This window comes from Camellia sinensis, chromosome 4, assembly GCF_055761805.1.
Source record: "Camellia sinensis isolate YWXY chromosome 4, ASM5576180v1, whole genome shotgun sequence".
NCBI lineage: Eukaryota > Viridiplantae > Streptophyta > Magnoliopsida > Ericales > Theaceae > Camellia > Camellia sinensis.
Genome location: NC_138964.1, coordinates 82,366,538 through 82,387,067, shown reverse-complemented (window position 1 = coordinate 82,387,067; position 20,530 = coordinate 82,366,538). Strand labels below are relative to the sequence as shown.

The 20,530-nt window shown below is 35.8% G+C and overlaps 1 protein-coding gene across 6 annotated transcripts; it reads right to left on the bottom strand.

The window, feature by feature from the left end:
- Positions 1-3,666: 3,666 nt before the first annotated feature.
- On the bottom strand, positions 3,667-11,640 carry LOC145824716 (phosphatidate cytidylyltransferase 1-like). Of its 6 annotated transcripts, none has more exons than XM_082925235.1 (9): positions 11,575-11,640; positions 11,034-11,359; positions 10,866-10,945; positions 10,344-10,458; positions 10,186-10,240; positions 6,293-7,923; positions 5,818-5,969; positions 4,669-4,788; positions 3,667-3,822 (listed from the first exon to the last, which is right to left on the bottom strand). In XM_082925235.1, the coding sequence occupies exons 6-8, from the start codon at positions 6,475-6,477 to the stop codon at positions 4,754-4,756; spliced, it is 372 nt and encodes a 123-aa protein (XP_082781361.1). In that variant the 5' UTR covers positions 6,478-7,923; positions 10,186-10,240; positions 10,344-10,458; positions 10,866-10,945; positions 11,034-11,359; positions 11,575-11,640; the 3' UTR covers positions 3,667-3,822; positions 4,669-4,753. The 6 variants fall into 6 exon arrangements, 4 of the variants coding, with proteins under 4 accessions (XP_082781361.1, XP_082781362.1, XP_082781360.1 ...); XM_082925236.1 differs by lacking the exon at positions 11,575-11,640 and adding an exon at positions 11,433-11,566; XR_014366715.1 differs by lacking the exon at positions 11,575-11,640 and having other exon boundaries at positions 7,855-7,923; positions 11,034-11,562.
- Between the last annotated feature and the right edge of the window lie 8,890 nt (positions 11,641-20,530).

Here is a 20,530-nt window from a genome sequence, read left to right as displayed (position 1 = left end):
TCTATCCCCCGACCCAAGCCATTGGATCCTAGATTTTTGGTGGGCTAAGCTTTCCTCAACATCACTAAAATCCACATACCTTTTCTGGACATTTCTTTCTAGATTTTGAAAAAGTGGTTACTAGGATCCTTATCCAGTTTCCATTGGATAGTCTCCAACTCAGATTTGGTAGCCAAGACTCTAAGGGAGAGATATCGCTAAATTCCTTTTTGTTCAAAGCTTTAAGAATAGGTTTCAGACTTCGGAGTTTCTGGCAAACTCTGAAAATGGGAACACCATGAATGACTCCAATCCTTAGCAACTATAGGAAGGAACTCCTCATGTTTAGCCTAGAAATCAAAGTATTTGAAAGGCTTTTTGAAAGAGCGAGCCTTATCAGAGACAATAACAACAGTAGAGGAATGGTCAGAAATGCTGGAGGGAAGAAACATAGCAGTAAAGGCAGGGACATTGTCAAGCCAAGATTCATTGACCAAAACTTTGTCAATTTTTGTAGATATATAATCTCTACTAGCCCTTTTACTAGCCCAAGTAAACTAACATCCACCATAAGACAAATCAACAAGCTCAACATTCAGAATGTAAGAGTTAAAAACCTCTTTCTCAATGTTCCAATTAAGAGACCCCCCATATTTTTCAAAACTGTATCTTATGGCATTGAAATCCCCTAGAAAACTCATGGGGATTTTGGACTTTGAGATGGAAAGCCTAAGCATATAGTCAAAAAACTCTTTCCTCAATGCAAGGCTATTATCAGTAGAAACAAAACAAGCATAGAATACCTTGTCCCGGGCTATATCAGTAATCTTACATAATATGAACTAAGCAGAAAAATTTAACTTAGAGACAGAGCAAAAAGTTAGATCCCAATAAACCCAGATCCTCCCAGTTTTATTTGGTTAAGAGTTTGTCAAAAAAGACCAATTCCTCATACAGGACAAGAAAATTATACTTTCATTAACAACTTTTATTTTGGTCTCCAAAATACCAGTGACTGATATTCTTTAACCAAAAAATTCCTTATTTCTTTTTTTTTTTTTGGGTGGGTAAGTTATAAATTAAAGACAAAAAATTACACATTTAGAAAAGATATACCCCAAGTAATACACCAAATCTAACTTTGCCCCCTTCAAAAAAAGGAAAAGAGTAAAAACAAATAAAATTAAGAAAATAAAACTCAATTTTACCTATATACCCTTTTTATCTCCAAATAAGATACTTTAGGAAAGATATATGGGCAAATATCAAAATACAATTAAAACACAATTCACGAAAACAATTCAAAAAAACCAAAACAAAATAAAAACCTTACATCACCCCACGTGGTAGTTGTGCCTAGCAGATCAGCATCATGTTTTAAAGTGGGTAGATTTTCATGTTGAAAATCTATCCAGCCGAAGAACTCTCAAGCAAACTTGAAAATCTACCGCAACGATCAGCATCACCCCTCCTCGAAGCTTAACCGACCTGAAAAAACATGCTCACTCACCCTTCGAATTTGGGAAGAGGAGCTAAACAAGCTGATACAAAATGGCATGTACAGCAGCATATAAGCACACCAATAAGAGCCATGGCCAGGACCGGGGCATAAGTTACAAAGCACCGGCATAAACCGTCTGCAACCTCATTTCTTTGTGTCTAAAGGGCTCATTGAACCCTCTAATATTCCATGAAGCAATTTTAAAAGACATTGGGATAACAAAATAGAAACTCACAACCCAAAAAGGAGCAAAGATTAGTTGTTCTTCTTCCTCTGGCTTTTGTTACCCTTGCCAAAGGATTTTCTTGCGGTGGAATTGGCATGATGAGGTCCAGGAGTATCTGGTATGCTCTCCCCAGGTGTTGATAGGTTCTTTACTTTCTCCAGAATTGTTGTATCTTCAGGAAGTACTAACATGGCAATATCTATCAATTCTTTCTACATGCCTGCTAGACCATCTATGTTGGGGATCAACGTGTTATCAGTATTAACTGCAGCTGCAGTGGCAGCAGGTTGGCTATCCATAGTTGTTTCAGTTACAAAAATAGCAGATTGGTTTGCCTTAGATGGAACCTAAATGATATGCTCACCTGCTGAAGTAGATAACTCCCCAGCTACTACATTTCTAGCCATTCTTCGATCAATTTCTTCCTCTATTAGATCTGATTCTCCCACTTTTCTTTTACCTTTAGCTTTAACAGTACTCCACCCACCTATTGTAAATCAAAGGAAATTCAGGGGATTAGGTTGAGAGCTTCTCACTCTAGAATCTAGAGAGAGAAAGCTCCCTCTGTTGTTACCCATGGTGTTTTGAGGGTTCCTTATCATATTTTTTTTGTCTGGTTTGGGTGGTCTTGTGTGTTGTTCTGAATCTGGCCTTTTTTGTCCAGTTTAGAAGGGTTTTAAGTGTTGTGGGTCATTGTTGTTTTGGGTGGTGCTCTGTGTGCTGCCCACCGGAATTATTTGGTGCTCTGTTTCGGCTGGGGCTAGTATTGATCTCGGTTTGGGTGTTCAAGCATTGCCTGCTAGACTGCTTGCGAAGATGGTGCTGGTCTCGGTTTGCTCCAGCGCCAGTTTCAAGCCTTATTCTTCTTCCCTGGTGATGTGTGCATGGTTCAAGGAGTAAGATATTCTTTGGTACTGCAGTGGTTGCCTTTTTGGTAGCCTGTTGTAGGCGGTGCTGGTTGTGTGGCCTCATGACAGTTGTGTCTGTGCCCAGGTTATTTTTGATCGAGGTATGTGGTGTTTGGTCAGTGAGTTTGACGGTATGGTTGTTATAACCTGGAGATGATTACAGATTATTAAGGTGGTGGTCTCTTAGAGGTCGCCGGTGATTTCTTCGGAGGTTGTTGTGCAAGTTTCTCTAGTACGAAACTCTATCCCAATGCTAGATTGTCGTTTGTTGCTTGGGTTCTGGAGTTCCGTTAGTTGACTAGCGAAGATCCAGGCTTGTCGGAGGTGGTTGCACTACTACAAATATAGATAAAGATCACACTTTTTTTAGTGTGATGTATGTTTTTTAATCACACCTTTTAAGTTTTATTAAAGTGTGGTCTTTAGGAGTGTGATTAAAAATGGTCATTTTTAATCACACTTTTTAAGTGTCATTAAAAAATGCTTTCATCACACCTTTTAAGTGTGATTAATAATATTTAGATCACACCTTTTAAGTGTGGTTAAAAACATTTAGATCACACCTTTTAAGTGTGATTAAAAATATTTAGATCACACCTTTTAAGTGTGGTTAAAAATATTTAGATCACACCTTTTAAGTGTGATTAAAAACTTTAGTTCACACCTTTTAAGTGTGATTAAAAACTTTAGATCACACCTTTTAAGTGTGATTAAAAATATTTTGATCACACCTTTTAAGTGTGATCCTTGGAAGTGTGATTAAAAATGATCATTTTTAATCACACTTTTTAAGTGTGATTAATAACATTTAGATCACACCTTTTAAGTGTGATTAAAAATATTTACATCACATCATTTAAGTGTGATTAATAACATTTAAATCACATCTTTTAAGTGTGATTAATAACTAATAAAATCTGTGATAAAAAAAAGGTGCTACATATTTGAAAAATAATCAATATTATTTTTGTATGCACATTTGAATAATGTAATACACACTATATACTATATTTTGAATCATAACCACATATTGAATAGAATAACGTCATATATTTCATAAATGGAAATTAAATATTCAAAACTATATACAAAGGAATTAAATAAAAAAAATTATCTGTGCTTACATATATTAAAAAATGAAAAAACTTAAAAAACTAAGTTCTTTAATTCTTGGACCATATTTTGCATCCCTCCAAAAAATTTCTGACCTGAAAAATGAAAACACAAATTAATTCAGAAACCGCTGATGCATATGAATAAACTAAAAAGTTAATTCAGCAAACCAAAATAAGAACATTAATCATTTCTACTTGATCTTAATCATTTTGGAAGCATAAAAATGTAACTTAGAAACACAGATGGCAGCTGCAAACACACAAACCATTTAAGCATGTGTATTTCATAAGCAATGTTCTAAAAATAATAATTCATTCTAACTTAGTCTGCATTGTTTCAAGGTAATAAATCCTCTGCATGATGACTTGAGTGATCTCGTGAATTAGTTTGTCATGGATTACATTGTAAAGAGAGAAACCACTTTACATTAACACCAAGGATGCAAAATATGGATGACCTTTATAAAAATAACCAAGTATTCAACAGAACTCTACTCTGAAAATTTACATTGTACACTTATACAGGTTCTGGTCATATATAACTTTAAACAAAGTTTCAAAGGAAAAGAAACCACAAATGTCCCAATAACATTAATTAGAGCTTTTGAGTTAAATAAAATCTTGGTAACAGAAAAAAAGGATAAAGTGTATAAAATTCTCTGGAAAGAGCAAGAATGAAACATTAACCAGAAGGCAAAATCTCAATAGGTAAAATTCCTGCATATGCCCATTAAACTACATCTTACTCAGGCATATGGATAGCAAAACATAAAGCCTTTATGCAGCACATACATATCAAAAAATTATTAATGGATATAGATGCAAAAGCATAAAATTAGTGTTTGAGAGAGAGAGAGAGAGAGAGAGAGAGAGATAAGCATGTTTAATCCACCAGTTAATTATGAAGAAGAGATTCTGCAAATCAAATCCACAACATACTTTCGTGGTCTTAGCTTCTTTTTAGCTTCCTTTGACCGCATTTTAACATGGTTTTTAGTCGATTCATCCAAGACACGCTGCACATTCAGCTTGCGCCAGGCACACCCTGATTCAACACCACTACAAAAAAATTCACTTTTAGCAGCCGCCAAAACTATCGCTAAAAGCAGAAAAAAGCGTCACTAAAAACTAAAAAACCTTTACCCGCGGTTGAAATAGCGACAGCCAAACCGCCGCAATAGCCCCGTCAACATATCCTTATAGTGACGTTTTCCTCAAACGCTGGTATAGTTATTTTTATTGTGACAGTCGATGTAGTGACAGTTATAAATGTCGCTATATCTTAAATTTACCCATTATTTGCTAACTTTATAGTGACGGGTCAACTGTTGCTATATCTTTCACTTTTTGTGACATTTTGTGAACCGCTGCTATATTTTAATTCTTTTCCATCTGTTTTACACTGTCGCTATAGCCATAAAATTCTTTTTGTATTTTATTTGCAGCGACAGTTATTAATCACGGTTATAGGCTATGTTTACTATTCAATTACCAATAATATATAACTTGAATGGAAGAGAAAAGACTTCCGAGGAGAATCTTCGTTTTAATGTACATTCACAATGGATAGTGGAATAGTATTCAAATGGACCATACATCTATATATAGCAATTTGATAGTGTAAAGAAGTTCCATTTTTTTATGAGCCGCCATAGATATTGAGCCAACTTTGAATAGCATGTAAAATGTGTGACAGGATGACAACATGCACGCTGTCTGTAGATGTGTCTCAAGAGACCTTTACAGTGATAATTTTAGAAGGCAGATTTTGGATCAAAAAAATATATATATAGAAATAAATAAGGAGAGAGTAGAAAAAACAAAAATACACCTACATATACATCAATGTCTCTCATCTCTGTTCCCTAAATTTATATTCATATGCATAGCAAATAAAAATATATGAAATATTTTTTCTAGTATCCATGCCATGTTAGTATTCTAATTTTTTTGAAAATCGATGTTGTCTGTGTTCGTACTAGTGTCCATGGTAGCGTTTTAAAGTGTGATGCAGATCTACAAGAGGCATATTAATTGTAAGATTCCCCAAACCTTTTGCAGGAAAATGCATGATGATATAAAACTCACCTGCAACATACAAGAAATAGCAGGTAACCATGTAATACTTGATAAAGCCGCTCACAAGATGATAGAAGAATTTCTCAGAAGTAATAGTGTTGGCAAGCCGTTGGTTGAGAATGCGGCCATATACAAACAGCATAGCAGTGAAGAAAAAATGCCTGTTGAAATTAAAAGCAAACAGAAACAATTTGTCATATATAGCAATCAAACTCACTTGGAGATCATTGACAGAAATTTTGGATGTTAGTGAAACCCAAAAACAGGGCAAAGAAGGACAAGCTGGCCGTTGAAAGATACAACATGTTTGTTACAAATTATACAATTGTGTCAAAATTTGGTTCACTTAGAATTTAAATAAATTGAAAAAGCTCATTAGTTGTCATTCATTTAACTAATGAGCTTTCTCCAAGAATAGCTCTCCTAGATAAACACCACACTTCAGTTGACAGTTGAACATTGACAAGAATCTGGTCTAACATACCAATTCAACAACCTAAATCCTGGGAGGTCCCTTTCTTCGTGTCCTTTCCTGAGTAGATTGAACAACTCTTTTATCATAAAAATTTGGATAACCACGACCATGGCCCAAATATAGAGATGGCCCATGTAGATTATGAATATAAAGCCCCCAATCATCCAAATAGATGAATATGTGCGAGTCAACATTGATCTGTATTTGTTTTGATCATTAAGAAGTAAATGGCTTCCATTTTCTTTGCCAACCTCAGGAGTAACCTCACAGCCAAAAGGGGAAAAAAAAGGAAGAAAACATTAAACCTGACATTTAGAAGAAGCCATACACTCCTTTCAAGATTTTATCCATTTTGTTATTGTAGTAGGTAACTATTAAAAAGACAAACAATTATTAGTTATATTATATTCTTATCACAAACCAACCCATAATTGAATTGTTTATAATAAATTTGAGCTCATATCAAAATTGAAATTCATATTATTATTTATATTATTTGTTTTTGATCAGCAAATCAAGAAACTTTATTGATGAGAAAGCCATATATAACATATATGAATTACATCAATAAAGAGGAGGCAAGACAAGAGAACAAACATAAACAAGCTCAAGCCAAGAAAGTTGGTGACGGACCAATTTCATAGACTATCCTTCATATTTGACTGGAGAACTACCACGGAACTATGGCTTTGATATTGTAGGTTTAAGTAGGGATCCTGTGGCTTTCCAGAAATATTTCAAGTATGTATCATTTTTTCTTAATGTTTGTCTCTTGGCACAACAAATTTTTTAATTTTAATTTTAATTTTTATGTGGCTATGTGTAGTTAATGTTTGGCCAACAGAGTCAGTTTATGGATATGAATGCAGATTTCCTATCACTAAAGTTTGAACTGTGGCAAAGAGTATGCAGTGCAGACTTAGTGTGGCTATCATCTGGGAGGTCTTACATGAGCAATGAAATAGTAACCGCTACTTGTTTCAAACAATGGCTAACCAAATATCCTAATCAATTATTAGAATTTTGTGACATGAATGTATTACTGTGGAGAAAAGCGGATGTTACCATTATTTATAGTTTGTAAAATGCAGTATGATGTCCTAGATATGATAGGCTTGATTGAGGGTGAATATTGTAATTATACTTATTAGTGATGGTGAACGATATTTTCTACCTAAATTGCAACTGCCCAGTGATCTGTTTTGTTTTGGTTTTTTTGCAGCTTTGAAATACTGCATGCTCGCTGGGCCATGCTTGCAGCGCTTGGTGCTCTGGTTCCTGAACTTTTAGAGCTAGTAGCAGCCCAGAAAACCAGCAGCAAACCTAACACCAGCAACAGACCAGTAGCAGCAGCAACAACAACTAAATTATTATATACATTATTAGTATTATATATATAATGTTTTACTACCCACAGAGAACGACAAGAACATAATGATTGGCAAAAACATACCACTAGACAGAAAGCAACAAAGGAAGACAAACCAATCAAGAGCAACCAAGGAAAAAAAGAAAAAAAGAAAAAAAAAAACAACACCAATACAGTAGCAGCAGGGGCACAACAACATTACAGCAACATTACAAAACCAAACTCCCCTGTGACACAGCAGCCAACAACTCCTGTAGCAGACAGACCCCAACTGCAGCCAAAATCAAAGAGGGAAAGAGGTTCAAAATCCACCATTGCAGAGTATATACTAGGTCATATGTAAAAAAGATTCAAATCAGAATTTACATATTAGCAGGCAAGTGACACATGCATGGTATGACCTAAATTTGGAAGAAACGCCAATTGGCTTACAACTTTTAACAAAGACCTCACAGGCACACAATTAGATGGAGCATTCTTGGCTTAAGAGAGGGAAGGAAAGAGGGTTTGTTTGTGTGCCTAGGAGGGAAATAGAACAATTCCAGCCAAGAAAAAAAAAATTTCCTAAGGCAATGATACAAGATAAAAAATAAGAACAATTCACATCACACCCAAAAAAGCCATTATTATTCATCTATCTCTCTCTTAGCAAACACCCAGTGCAATTATAATTCCCACATTGCAAAAGAATACCATAAACCCAGTAAGTTCACTAAATGAGATAACAATTAACTAACTCCAATTCCAATTCATCTAGAAAAAAAAAGAGAGTAAATAAATAAAGATAGAGAAGCTCCAACAAATAAGAACAACAAATAGTGACAGAGAGAGACAGAGTACAAAACTAACCTATGAATTTTTTTAAAAAAATTTTTTTATGCGATTTCACTTTTAGTCATGTTTTAACTTGGGAGCTTCGTGATTTACATGTTGAAAGCTATCCAAAAATTGGGTCTTTAAATTATCATGAAATCTGGGAGTAGTTTGGTTTGAAATTTGTACTCAGATTTTATTTTATTCGCAATGACAAACCGATAGCTTAGTTTATTTAACAAAGAACAGAGAAAATCCAAGCATTTCAGACCCATTAGAACAACACACGAACAACAGAAACAAAATGAAAATATCAGAGAAGAAACCTAGAGTTCAAAATGGGAGGGAAGAGAGGGAAGGAAACAGAGATACATGTGTACCGTGAGAGTCCCTTCCAATCAGATTGTGGGAGAATGCTTCGGTAAAGAGCTAGTCCCAAAGCCATGGCTCTGATACGTCCTCAACACGCCGCGGTGGAGGATGAATGAAGGCTCTGATACTCAGCAAAAGAAGTGTTGATAGACTAGGGCACAAATTGTAATCAAGGAGAAAGAGTTGAACGGTTTTTGTTTTTTTTTTTTTGTTTTTTGACTGAAATTCTGATATGAGTGATTGAATGGATTGAGAGGTTGGGTGTGAAGTTGCTTCACCGCACTGGTTGATCGATTTGAGTGATCTGGCCGATCTTCTCGGACAAGGTCATTCGAGAGAGTAAGTCTTTGATTCTGGATTCGATTGGGGAGTTAGGGTTTTTGTAAATGGGATTGTTGTTCATGTTCTTGGCTTTTCTACTACTACTGCTCATTTTGTTCAGCTTGAAGAACCAGGCGCGATGGATTGAGAGGTTGGGTGTGAAGTTGCTTCACTGCACTGGTTGAAGAGATTGGGAATTTTGGGTTTGGGGTGGGGGAAAACCCGGGCGGGAATGGGGGGGAGGGGAAGGGATTAGGGATTTTTGAGATTAGGGATTTTGGGTTTGGGGTGGGGGAACCGGGCGGGAATGGAAAAGGCAGGAGGGAGAATGAAAATTTTTTTGGATTTTTTTTATTTTCATTATAAATAAATATTTAAATAATAAAATGACTTTTTTTTTTTTGTAATAGAGGATGTCATTGCTAAAAAAATAATTTCCATTCTTTTCATACAATTTTAGAGACAAGTTAACAAATAAATATACATTTTTATGTATACATTAAAATAATAATTATTCTCTCAATTTTTTACATTGCAAATACATTTATATTATATCGAAATAGTAAGAAAGCATTTTCTTCATTGTACAAAAGGCCATAATATCTATTTTAGAAAGCTCTGTTTATAAACAATATGGCCTTTATAATTCCTAAACTTAAAAATTCTAAAGGATGAGAGATTAATGGGAATAAAACAATATTGTTTTTTTATTTTTATTATTGGATCCAAGTTGTTTTCTTCAAACTGATAATATGCTTTATTTGTATCTAAGCATGTGTCCTCCAAATGTATAAAGCATGCATAGTTTAAAAAATTAAATAGGAGACTTGCAGTGAGTGGATGCGTCCGACATGGTTAAAAATCTTAGAAATGTCCATTCTTCTTAGATAACGATTAAACAAACAAACATTATAATTAAACAAATCTTCAAATTTAGCTTTGTATTCACAAATGCTTAGTTAAATTATATATATATATATATATATATAACAATAATGAGAAGCAATAATAATATTAAGACCCCAACCTTCTTATTCTTGGCAAGTCAAGTTTCTTGATGGTTCCAAACTGTTTAAAGAAACCTGCACAAATATGAACAACAAAACATTTTCTGCTTTGAAATTCATACACACATCAGCACATACATGTATATATACACTTTTTTTATAAAAAAAAAAATTGTACCTTCTATTTCATTCTCATAAAACCCATGTGGAATTCGACCAATATAGAGCACTGTAGCTTTATTTTCCGTAGTTTCACTTTTGGGAAGCTTATGGCCAGGACCGCCCTCTAATGGCTGCGAATCACATAAACTTCTACATAAATCAACATGTAAAAAAAAATGCAAATAATTTAAAAATTATGAATAACTAAATCTAGTCAGTAATGAAACTTGTTTTAGATTGAATAAATTAATCCTTGCAATATTTTCTCTATTTGGTTATATTTTGCTCAAAAACTATTCTCCAAAATGGTAGAAGGTACCCGTCAGGGACAACAGCCCAATCAAATTAACTTCTACATAGAAAATCTCCGAAGTATCATGCAGCATTTAAAACCCTTAGCTAATAGGTCATCATATAAGTGTTTCACAATGATAAAAATAAGATAGAAAATATATATCACTCACCTGATTGGAGTTCCTGGACTTTCACTCTACTTAAAATATCGAAAACACCATTAAAAAATAAACAAAGTTCTAACCTAGCCCTCCTGTTCTGGAACCACACCTCCACCTGACGAGGTCTGAGCCCAAGCCGTTTAGCCAAAGCCAGCTTTTGCTTCTGCAAAACAAAGCCCAAAATTCTCAGTAAAATACCGAAATACCCCTGACCTCCATGGAAGACCAGTAGTACTGAGCTATGTACTTACCGGATTGAGAGTGTTGTGAACTTTAAAGCTTTCTTCGAGAATCATCGACTGGTCTTTGGAGAGACGAAGCTTCTTCCTAGAGGTATCACCGTCTTCTTCGTCGCTGATTCCTCGAGATGAAGCTCTCTCGAGATCGAGATCGAGATCGAGATCCTCTCCGTTGGGCTCCTCTCTCTCGCTTCTCTTCCCGCTGATACTCGAGATCGTGCTGTTCGGAGACGAAACTCCAGCTTCTTCCTCGCAATCGATCGTCGAAGGAACTCGATTCACGTCGATTCCTTTCAGCAACGATCTCGTCTCGACTCTGCAAGTCTCCGAGTTTCGATCTGCATGTATAGATCCCCAAATCAGTGAAAAAAACGATCGATTTAAAATATATAAAAAAAAATGTTGAATTACTGTGAAGATAATAAAGCTATAGATCTGTTTAGAGAGGATCTAGAAAGTTGAAAAGTAGGCCATTATTGAAGCTTGAAGATGAAGCAGATCTGGAAAGTTGAGAGAATCGAAACAGAACAGAGATCGGAGAAAATACACGTACCGAAGGAAGGAAAGTTTTTTTTTTGGGAAATTTTGGGGGGAATTTTGGAATAATTTTGGGGGGAATTTTGGAATAATTTGTTAGTTTTTTTTGGGGGGGGGGAATTTTGGAATAATTTGTTAGTTTTTTTTTTTTTTTTTTTTCAAACGTGACAAATGGACGAGTCTGAACGAGTCAAAATAGATTTTGTATTAAAAATTTGTTTCAATTTTTGAAAATTATTTTTTTGAGTTTTTAATTAGTATTTTTTTATTTTTAGTGAATTTTTTTAATATTTTAATCAATTAAAAAAATATTTAAAATATTTAAAAAATTAACAACTAATCAAGCTATTTTTTTAATTATATTTGATTCTAATGCTCGGTTTTCTCAGCAAACAAATAGAGAAGAGAAAATTTTCAAAAAAAAAAAAAGAAACAATCTTGCATCAAAAACAAATATATAAACACAAGGGTCTAAAAGTAAAATAAGAGAGAAACACAGATCGATTACAAATCAATCAGAAAGTCTATGTATGAAAATCAAATGATAGAGATTAAAAAGAAAAAAATCAAAAAGTATGTATGAAAATCAAATGATAGAAATATAGATATTATTATTATTTTTTATTTGGTAGAAATAGGGATAATATTTTAATGAAAAATATTTTCCACTAAAATAAAAGTTTATTTTCTGTGGTCAATGAAAAATATTTTTCTACGGCCTATTTTTTTTGGTTAGTAAAAATCATGAACTAATTTTTTGTGGTAGAGGAAAGGTAACGACATTAGTGGTGGAGGTGGTGGATAAGAGATGATGGTGCTAGTGGTGGTGATGGCGAAAAATATTAGTGGTGAAGTTGTGGTAGTGGTAGTGTAGATGGAGTGGAAGAGGTGAATGAGAGGTAATGGTAGTAGTAGCGGCAGTAGTGGAGTGGTGGCGATGGTAGTAGTAATGGTAGTCGTAGAGGTGAAGTGGCGACAGTGGAAGTAGTGGTGGTGGTGGAATGACGTTTGCAGTAATGGTGAAGGTGGTAGAGGAGATGGGTGGTGAGAGAGAGAGAGATGAGTGAGAGACGGATAGAAGAGATAGAGAGTGAGAATAAAGCGGGAATGGAAAACAGCAACAGGCGGGAATAAAAAATATTTTTTTTGTCAGAAATGAAATTTAAATAACAAAATAATGTCGTTTAACTTTCTTTTTCTTTTTTTTTTGCGACGGGAGTTGCCGTTATCAAAAAAAAAATATTTTTTGTTAAAATATATATTTTTTTGTAATTAATGTTTTTTTTTTTTTTTTTTGTAGAGGATAGAAAGTGGTAGTAGTGGTGAAGGTGGTGGTGGTAGCCGCGAAGGAGATTAATGGTGAAGTTGTGGTAGTGGTAGAGTAGATGAAGTGGCAAGGGTGAATGAGAGGTAATGGTAGTAGTAGTGGCAGTAGTGGTAAAGGTGGTGGATAAGAGATGATGGTGGTGGTGGTGGTGGTGGCGGCGGCGGCGAAGGAGATTAGTGGTGAAGTTGTGGTAATGGTAGAGTAGATGAAGTGGCAAGGGTGAATGAGAGGTAATGGTAGTAATAGTGGCAGTAGTGATATGGTGGCAATGGTAGTAGCAATGGTAGTCGTAGAGGTGAAGTGGCGACAGTGGTAGTAATGGTGGTAATGGAATGGCGTTTGCAGTAGTGGTGAAGGTGGTAAAGGAGATGGGTGGTGAGAGAGAGAAAAATGAGTGAGAGACAGATAGAGGAGAGAAAGAGAGAGAGAGAGACAAAGACAGAGTGATGAGCAAGAGAGAGACAAAGTGGTCGCTAAAAGTGCATTTTCTTGTAGTGGATAGATAAATCGAGAGGGAGCTCAGTAAATAGAGAAGACAGAAGGGAGAGAGTGAGCAACGCGAACATAGTGGGAGAGAAAGAGAGAGAAAAAGATAAGAGAGAGAGAGGAACAAAAAGATAGAGAGTGAGAGACAGAAAAAAGATAGAGAGAGAAGAGAGATGAACAAGAGAGAGATAGAGGGAAGAGAGATGAGCGAGAGAGACATAGAGAGAAGAGAGATGAACGAGAGAGAGAGAGAGAAGAGAGATGAGCAAGAGAGACAGAGAGAGAAGAGAGAGATAGAGAGATGAGAGATGAACGAAAGAGACAGAGAGAGAAAAGAGATGAGAGAAGAGATAGATGAGTGAGAGACACAGAGAGAGAGAGACAGATAGACAGAAAGAAAAGAGTGATGAGTGAGAGAGAGAGAGAAGAGAGAGAGGAAGATGAAAAAATAGGTGAAAAGATATAGACAAAGAGAGAGGGAGAGAAAAAAAAGAGCGAAAAGAGATAAACGAGAGAGAGATAGAGAGAGATGAGCGAGAGAGATAACGAAAAGAGAGACAGAGAGAGATGAGAGAGATAGACAGAGAGAAAGAGAGACAGACAGACAGACAGACAGACAGAGAAGATTGATGAGTGAGAGTGAGAGAGAGAGAGAGAAGAGAGACAGAGACAGAGAGATAGAAAGATGAAAAAATGGGTGAAAAAGTTCCGTGTCTAAAGCCTCATTTTCTAGTAGTGAGTCATCTCTATCATTCATGGGTAGAATAGAGGCGTGGATTTGGGAATTGTATATTTTATATAAAAATCAAATTGAAATATTTTATACAATCACACCTATTTAGGGATATATATAATCACACTTTAATTAAAATGTGTGATTAAAAAATATATATATAATCACACTTATTTAAAAAGTGTGATTAAAAAGTAATAGTGTATATATAATCACACTTTAATTAGAAGGTGTGATTAAAAAATATATAAATAATCACACTTAATTAGAATGTGTGGTTAAAAAATATCTATATAATCACACCTATTTAAAAAGTGTGATTAAAAAGTAGTAGTGTATATATAATCACACTTTAATTAGAAGGTGTGATTAAAAAATATATAAATAATCACACTTTAATTAGAATGTGTGGTTAAAAAATATCTATATAATCACACCTATTTAAAAAGTGTGATTAAAAAGTAGTAGTGTATATATAATCACACTTTAATTAGAAGGTGTGATTAAAAAATATATAAATAATCACACTTTAATTAGAATGTGTGGTTAAAAAATATCTATATAATCACACCTATTTAAAAAGTGTGATTAAAAAGTAGTAGTATATATATAATCACACTTTAATTAGAAGGTGTGATTAAAAAATATATAAATAATCACACTTTAATTAGAATGTGTGATTAAAAAATATATAAATAATCACACTTTAATTAGAATGTGTGATTAAAAAATATATATATAATCACACTTGTTTAAAAAGTGTGATTAAAAAGTAGTAGTGTATATATAATCACACTTTAATTAGAAGATGTGATTAAAAATATATATATATAATCACACTTAATTGAAAAGTGACATAAAAAATAAATATTATCACACTCAATCAAATTAAGTGTGATTAAAATATCAATCTAATTTTTTTTATCACACTTCCAATAAAAATAAGATCTTTTTTTTTGTCAAAGTGTGATATTTAACTACTTTTGTAATAGTGTTGAGTTTTTTTGGTTTACACCGGTGGCCATGGTGTTACAGTTTGATGAACAGGTTGTTGTTTACACGCTTTTTTTTTTTTTGGCGGGTGCAATGGTCATTGGGAGTTGACCCATTTGGGGCAGTGTGATCAGCTGCAAAGCTGCTTGCTTGTGCTATCACCCATGTTTTGTTCTGATATAGGACAACACGTGGGTATGGGGGATATATTTATTGATATAAGTGGACCCACTTTTTGTTCAAGCCAGCACACGGTTTGCGTTGGGGGGCTGTTTTGAGTTGGTGTGTTAGCCATACGTGGCCCACGGCTGGCCAACTTTTTGAGTAGGAATTGTTTAATGCTGTTTTTTCTCTGCCAAACTATGGGATATCTGTTTTTGTGAGCTTTTTGTCCTACTTGAGTTGTTGTGTGGATATTACGTTAGTGGTCCAATTTTTTGGAATTCATTCATATATTTTAAAGTGGGTCCACTAATGTGGTTTTGAGATTTCTATTTGTTGGGCTACTGGGCGGTACACATTGGTTATTGTCTATCTATTTATGATGACTGATCACGTGATCCTCACTTGACTTTATATGACGTTGATTTTGTGTCGTTTTCACCAAAGGTGATTGAGGAGTCACATCGTTGGGGAATTGTGATTCGACGATTGGTTGATTTAGGGACTAGGAGATGGGTGGTTACTTGTTGCCTCCTATTTTCATGTGATCTATCCTGACTGGTCTTTAAGCCGTTCCTGACATAGAGTGTTGAGGACACTGTCATGGGGTTTGAGACTTTGTGATGAGTAAAGGATTGGACTGGGGGATGTGGTGATTACTGTCATGATGGTGATAGGCCTTGATTGTGTGTGCTACTAGTGGCTGTTGGTGTCCTACTTTGTTCTGCATGTTTCAGCAGTTTCACGTAGTTTATGTGGTCTCTCTTTGTATACTTGCCCATATATCTTTTCCAAGTTTCCATTTACTATCTTTGATGGTAGGGGTTACATGGGGACAAAAAAATATATATGGGTAATTTTGACTTTTATTTATGTGTTCTTTGGTTGGGTACCCTACAATTGTAGGGATTGTTTACTTAGGTATTTTTCTTATTTATTAGCCGTCCCCCTTCTCTGAGGGGCGAAACGAGATTTTATGTATTACCTGGGGTATGTCCCGTGTAAATTTGTAAACTTTGTCTTTAATTTATGACTTACCTACCCAAAAAAAAAAAAAAAATAGTACTCCACTTAGAATCAGGATGATTCTTAGTTTCTTTCTGAAGATTGACCAATTTAGCTACTTGGGTAGTGAGACACTTAGTTGTATCATGCCCAAATACCAAGCAATGATCACACTTAACCGGTAGCCCCTAATATTCCACTTTAACAATGACTTGCTCTTCTCCACAATAGACCAGGAAGGAAGGAGGTTTTTTTGCTCTAGCATCCAATTCCACACAAACTCTGGAAAAAGAGACTGTGGTTCCCTTATCAGTGAGGTGGTCCATGAATAAGGGGACTCCAACAGCACTAGCTATCCTACTAAAACCATCACTGTCCCAATATTCCATCAGGACATTAAAGAACTTAACCCAAACTGGAACCTTTTGGATTTTGTCTTTTGTTAGTTTCATCATACGAGTCCATTTCTTAAGGATTAGATGGAAACCCCCTATATACCATGGACCCCCCTCGAGAACTTTTTTTTTTTTTTGGTGAATAAGAAATAAAAGAAAATAGAAGAATTTACAAGCTTACAAGGGGCATGCCCTGACCTAACTACCAAACATCCACAAAACCACTAAAGAACCAAACTCAAAGAAAAAAATAGATCAACCATATAACCAGCAAACTAGATGGGGCATCGTCAGTTACCATCAAAGAAACTCAAAGCACAATGACCATAAATTGTCCAAGAACCATGTCCAGAGGAGGATAAGAGGCTTGTACAATGTAATCTGCCACCAATAATGGTATATATAGCCTAGATTTGAGAAGCCACGAAGGGATTAACTTCTGTCCCAACAGCCGCACAGTGCATAGAAAGAGTAGACATCGTGTGGGCAATCCAAGCACTCAAAAAAACACGAAACCAACAACTTTTAACCCCCTTACACAAACTGTAGGGGTTATAAACTTTACAATGAACAAAGGTTAACAAAAATTTTCCAAAAGTTATATACAAAATGAAATTAAGACTCAAAATAATCACACTCAGATAACTTGGCAAGGCGCAGTTTGCAGCCATCGCTGAAGAATTGAACAGGATAATGTATCGTCTCTTGGAAGGGCGCAGTTTGCAGCCACCTCCTTCAAAGTGAACCTGACCAATATACAGCAAGATATAAGAACTGAAACTGAGTATAAAATCATATAGGTGCAGAAACAGAACACACATTATATAAGATCTCGCTACACTCGACCCACAAACAAATATATCACTCCTCTCCAAATAGTATCTCACATCACTTAACCCACAACTCACAAATTTAAACACCATCTGTACTATTAACAGATTTGTGAGTGCTTCCATGACCTGCAAAAAATAAGAAAGATAGCATATAAAAAACATTAGAAAACCATATTTGGTCAAGCTCACATCCCTCAACCCACAAATTTGAGAAATCATGTGCTGGCTCACATCACTCAACCCACAAAGAATCTTGCCCGAACTTGCCAATAGATATATCATCATCAAAATATATAACTAGCTTCAGAACCTGCAAAAAGAACAACCATTTAGGAAACTCACAATTTATGCTTCCATCACTCAACCCTCATTATAGGTGCACTCACATCCCTCATGCTTCTCCCAGTAGTAGAATTCTGGGGCAGTTTTATAATTGTTGATGGAAGATTCCATTGTGACAAGTACCAACTATCACCTGCAGATTTTACCACATTATTCATAGAAATGATCCTACCTCTCACCATTTGGATAATACTTTTAATGACAACCTCAAGTGGTACACTAGCCTTGCTAAAAATTCTGCCATTTCTCTCTATCCAGATATGATACACTGTACAAAGAAAATACAGTTTCGTAATAGCAGACTTCAAAGACCTACTACCTTTGGTAGATTTAACAGCAAGATCAACATTCTCTAACCAGGATAGGTTAGGCGAACTAACATTACACTTGTTCTGAATAACAGCCCAAATCTTAGAGGAGTAAGCACATCTAAAAAATAGATAAGAGTGGCTTTCCTCAGGAGCATTACAAAGAGGGCAACTAAGATGAGGAACAAGGCCAAAAACCTACAATCTATCCTTAGTGTGAAGTCTCTCATGAATTGCCAACCAAACTACAAAACTAACCCTAAGGATGAATAGAGGCCCCCAAAGCAGTTTATTCCAGGGGACTTTCAAACCCTTATCCCTCCAGCAGTCCCAAGAAGACTGAATAGAGAAAAGACCATCACCAGTAAGACTCCAAAAAGGACTATCTTGAGAGCCCTCAGTGGGTTTAAATGTGGAAGGAGTAGATGAAATCCACTCCTTGATCTCTCAAGAATTAGGGAAAAGCCACTTCCAAGAACCATAAAAAATGATGGAGCTAACTTTGGAATTGTGTGAAAGACCAGTAGCATACACAATCCTTTGCCCAAACCTATCCCACAAAGAACCAAGAGGATGCCAATTGTCAAGCCAAAGAAGCACTTTCTCCCCATTACCGATCTTAAACTTGATGAGAGGGAAGATAATATTCCTAAGCGACAAAATTTTCCTCCAAACCCAAGAGGGGTCACTAGGAATTTTAACATACCAGAAACTCCTACCTTTGAGTAAGTATGACTTAACCCATTGGCACCACATAGAACCCTCCCCACCAGAAAAAAGGAACCAAACATGTTTGGCTATAGCAGCCTTGTTCCACACACCCATATCCTTGAACCCTAAACCCCCTCATTCTTGGGTTTACATATAGTGTTCCAGGCAAGCTTAGCACTATGCTTCTTCAATTCAATACCAGACCAAAGGAAAGATCTTAGCAGACTCTCAATCTCTCTAATAACCTTTCTAGGAAGGATAAAGAGAGCACTTGCATAGAAAAAAGAATAGTCTGAATGAGGTGAGCTCTACCCGCATAAGAAAGAAGCTTATTGGTCCAACTCCTAATTCTCTTGGTGATCCTATCAATTAGAATTTGGCAATCATTTGCCTTAAGCTTAGTGGTAATCAACGGAACACCCAAATAGTTAACCAGAAGAGTGCCCTCAGTAAACTTAGCGATGTGAAGAATCTCCTCTCTAAGCTACCTATTACACCTAGAGAAGTAAATATTGCTCTTACTAGGACTAGGAGTAAGGCCAGAAAGACTCCTAAACTCATCCAAACCTTGCGTAATAAGGTTCACAGTCACAGGGTCACCTTTACTAAAGTTCATCAAGTCATCAGCAAAGCAATGGTTAACAATTTTGGTTTTACCACACCTCCAATGAAACTTGAACAAAGGGCTTTTGGCTTTCTCAGCAAGAATCCCAGCAAGGATTTCCATAGGCAGCACAAACAAGTAAGGGGACGTCGGATCTCCCTACCTAAGCCCTCTGGCCCCTTTAAAGTACTCGTGAAGGCTCCCATTAATGCAGATTGAGAAAGAAGGGCTAGTCATGCAAGCCTTGATCCAATTTATCATACGTCGAGGGAAATCCATAGCTATGAGAATATCAAGAATAAACTCCCATTTCACATTATCATAAGCTTTCATGATATCCACTTTCATAGCACATTTAGGAGTTTTAGAGTCCCTGTGATAGCCTTTCATAATCTCTTGACACATAAATATATTGTCCGAGATCCTTCTACCTTGTACAAAAGCTGATTGCACAGGATCAACAAGGTCCGGAAGCACAATCTTGACTCTATTAGCAATGATCTTAGCAATACATTTGTAAATAGTGTTACAGCAGGAAATGGGCCTGTAATCACCAACCTTCATATGATTAGGAATTTTGGGAATAAGGGCAATGATAGTGATATTGACCTCAGAAAGAAGCTTCCCAGACTCCAAGAAGGACCTAATAGCAGTAGTCACCTCCTTACCCACAATGCCCCAAGAACTCTTAAAGAAACCCGCAGAATAGCCATCAGGGCCAGGGGCCTTATTGGCCTCGAGAGACCAAAAGACATCCTTCATTTCAACTTCAGTAACTGGCCTACTAAGCATGGCAGATTGAGAACCAGAGACCTTGGACTGAACCAGGGACTTGATTCTCTCAAGGGCATTATATTCATCCTCAAAAGGGGAGCCAAACAGATTAGTGTAAAACTGAACAAAAGCATTATGGATGTCATCACTTTTAGTGGACCTAGTCCCATCACCCATATCAACACTCAGAATTTTCCACCTATTGATATTACCTTGAACAATCCTAAAGAAAAAGCTATTGTTTCTGTCCCTAAGTCCAAGCCATTGAACTCTGGATTTCTTAAGGGCAAGACTCTCTT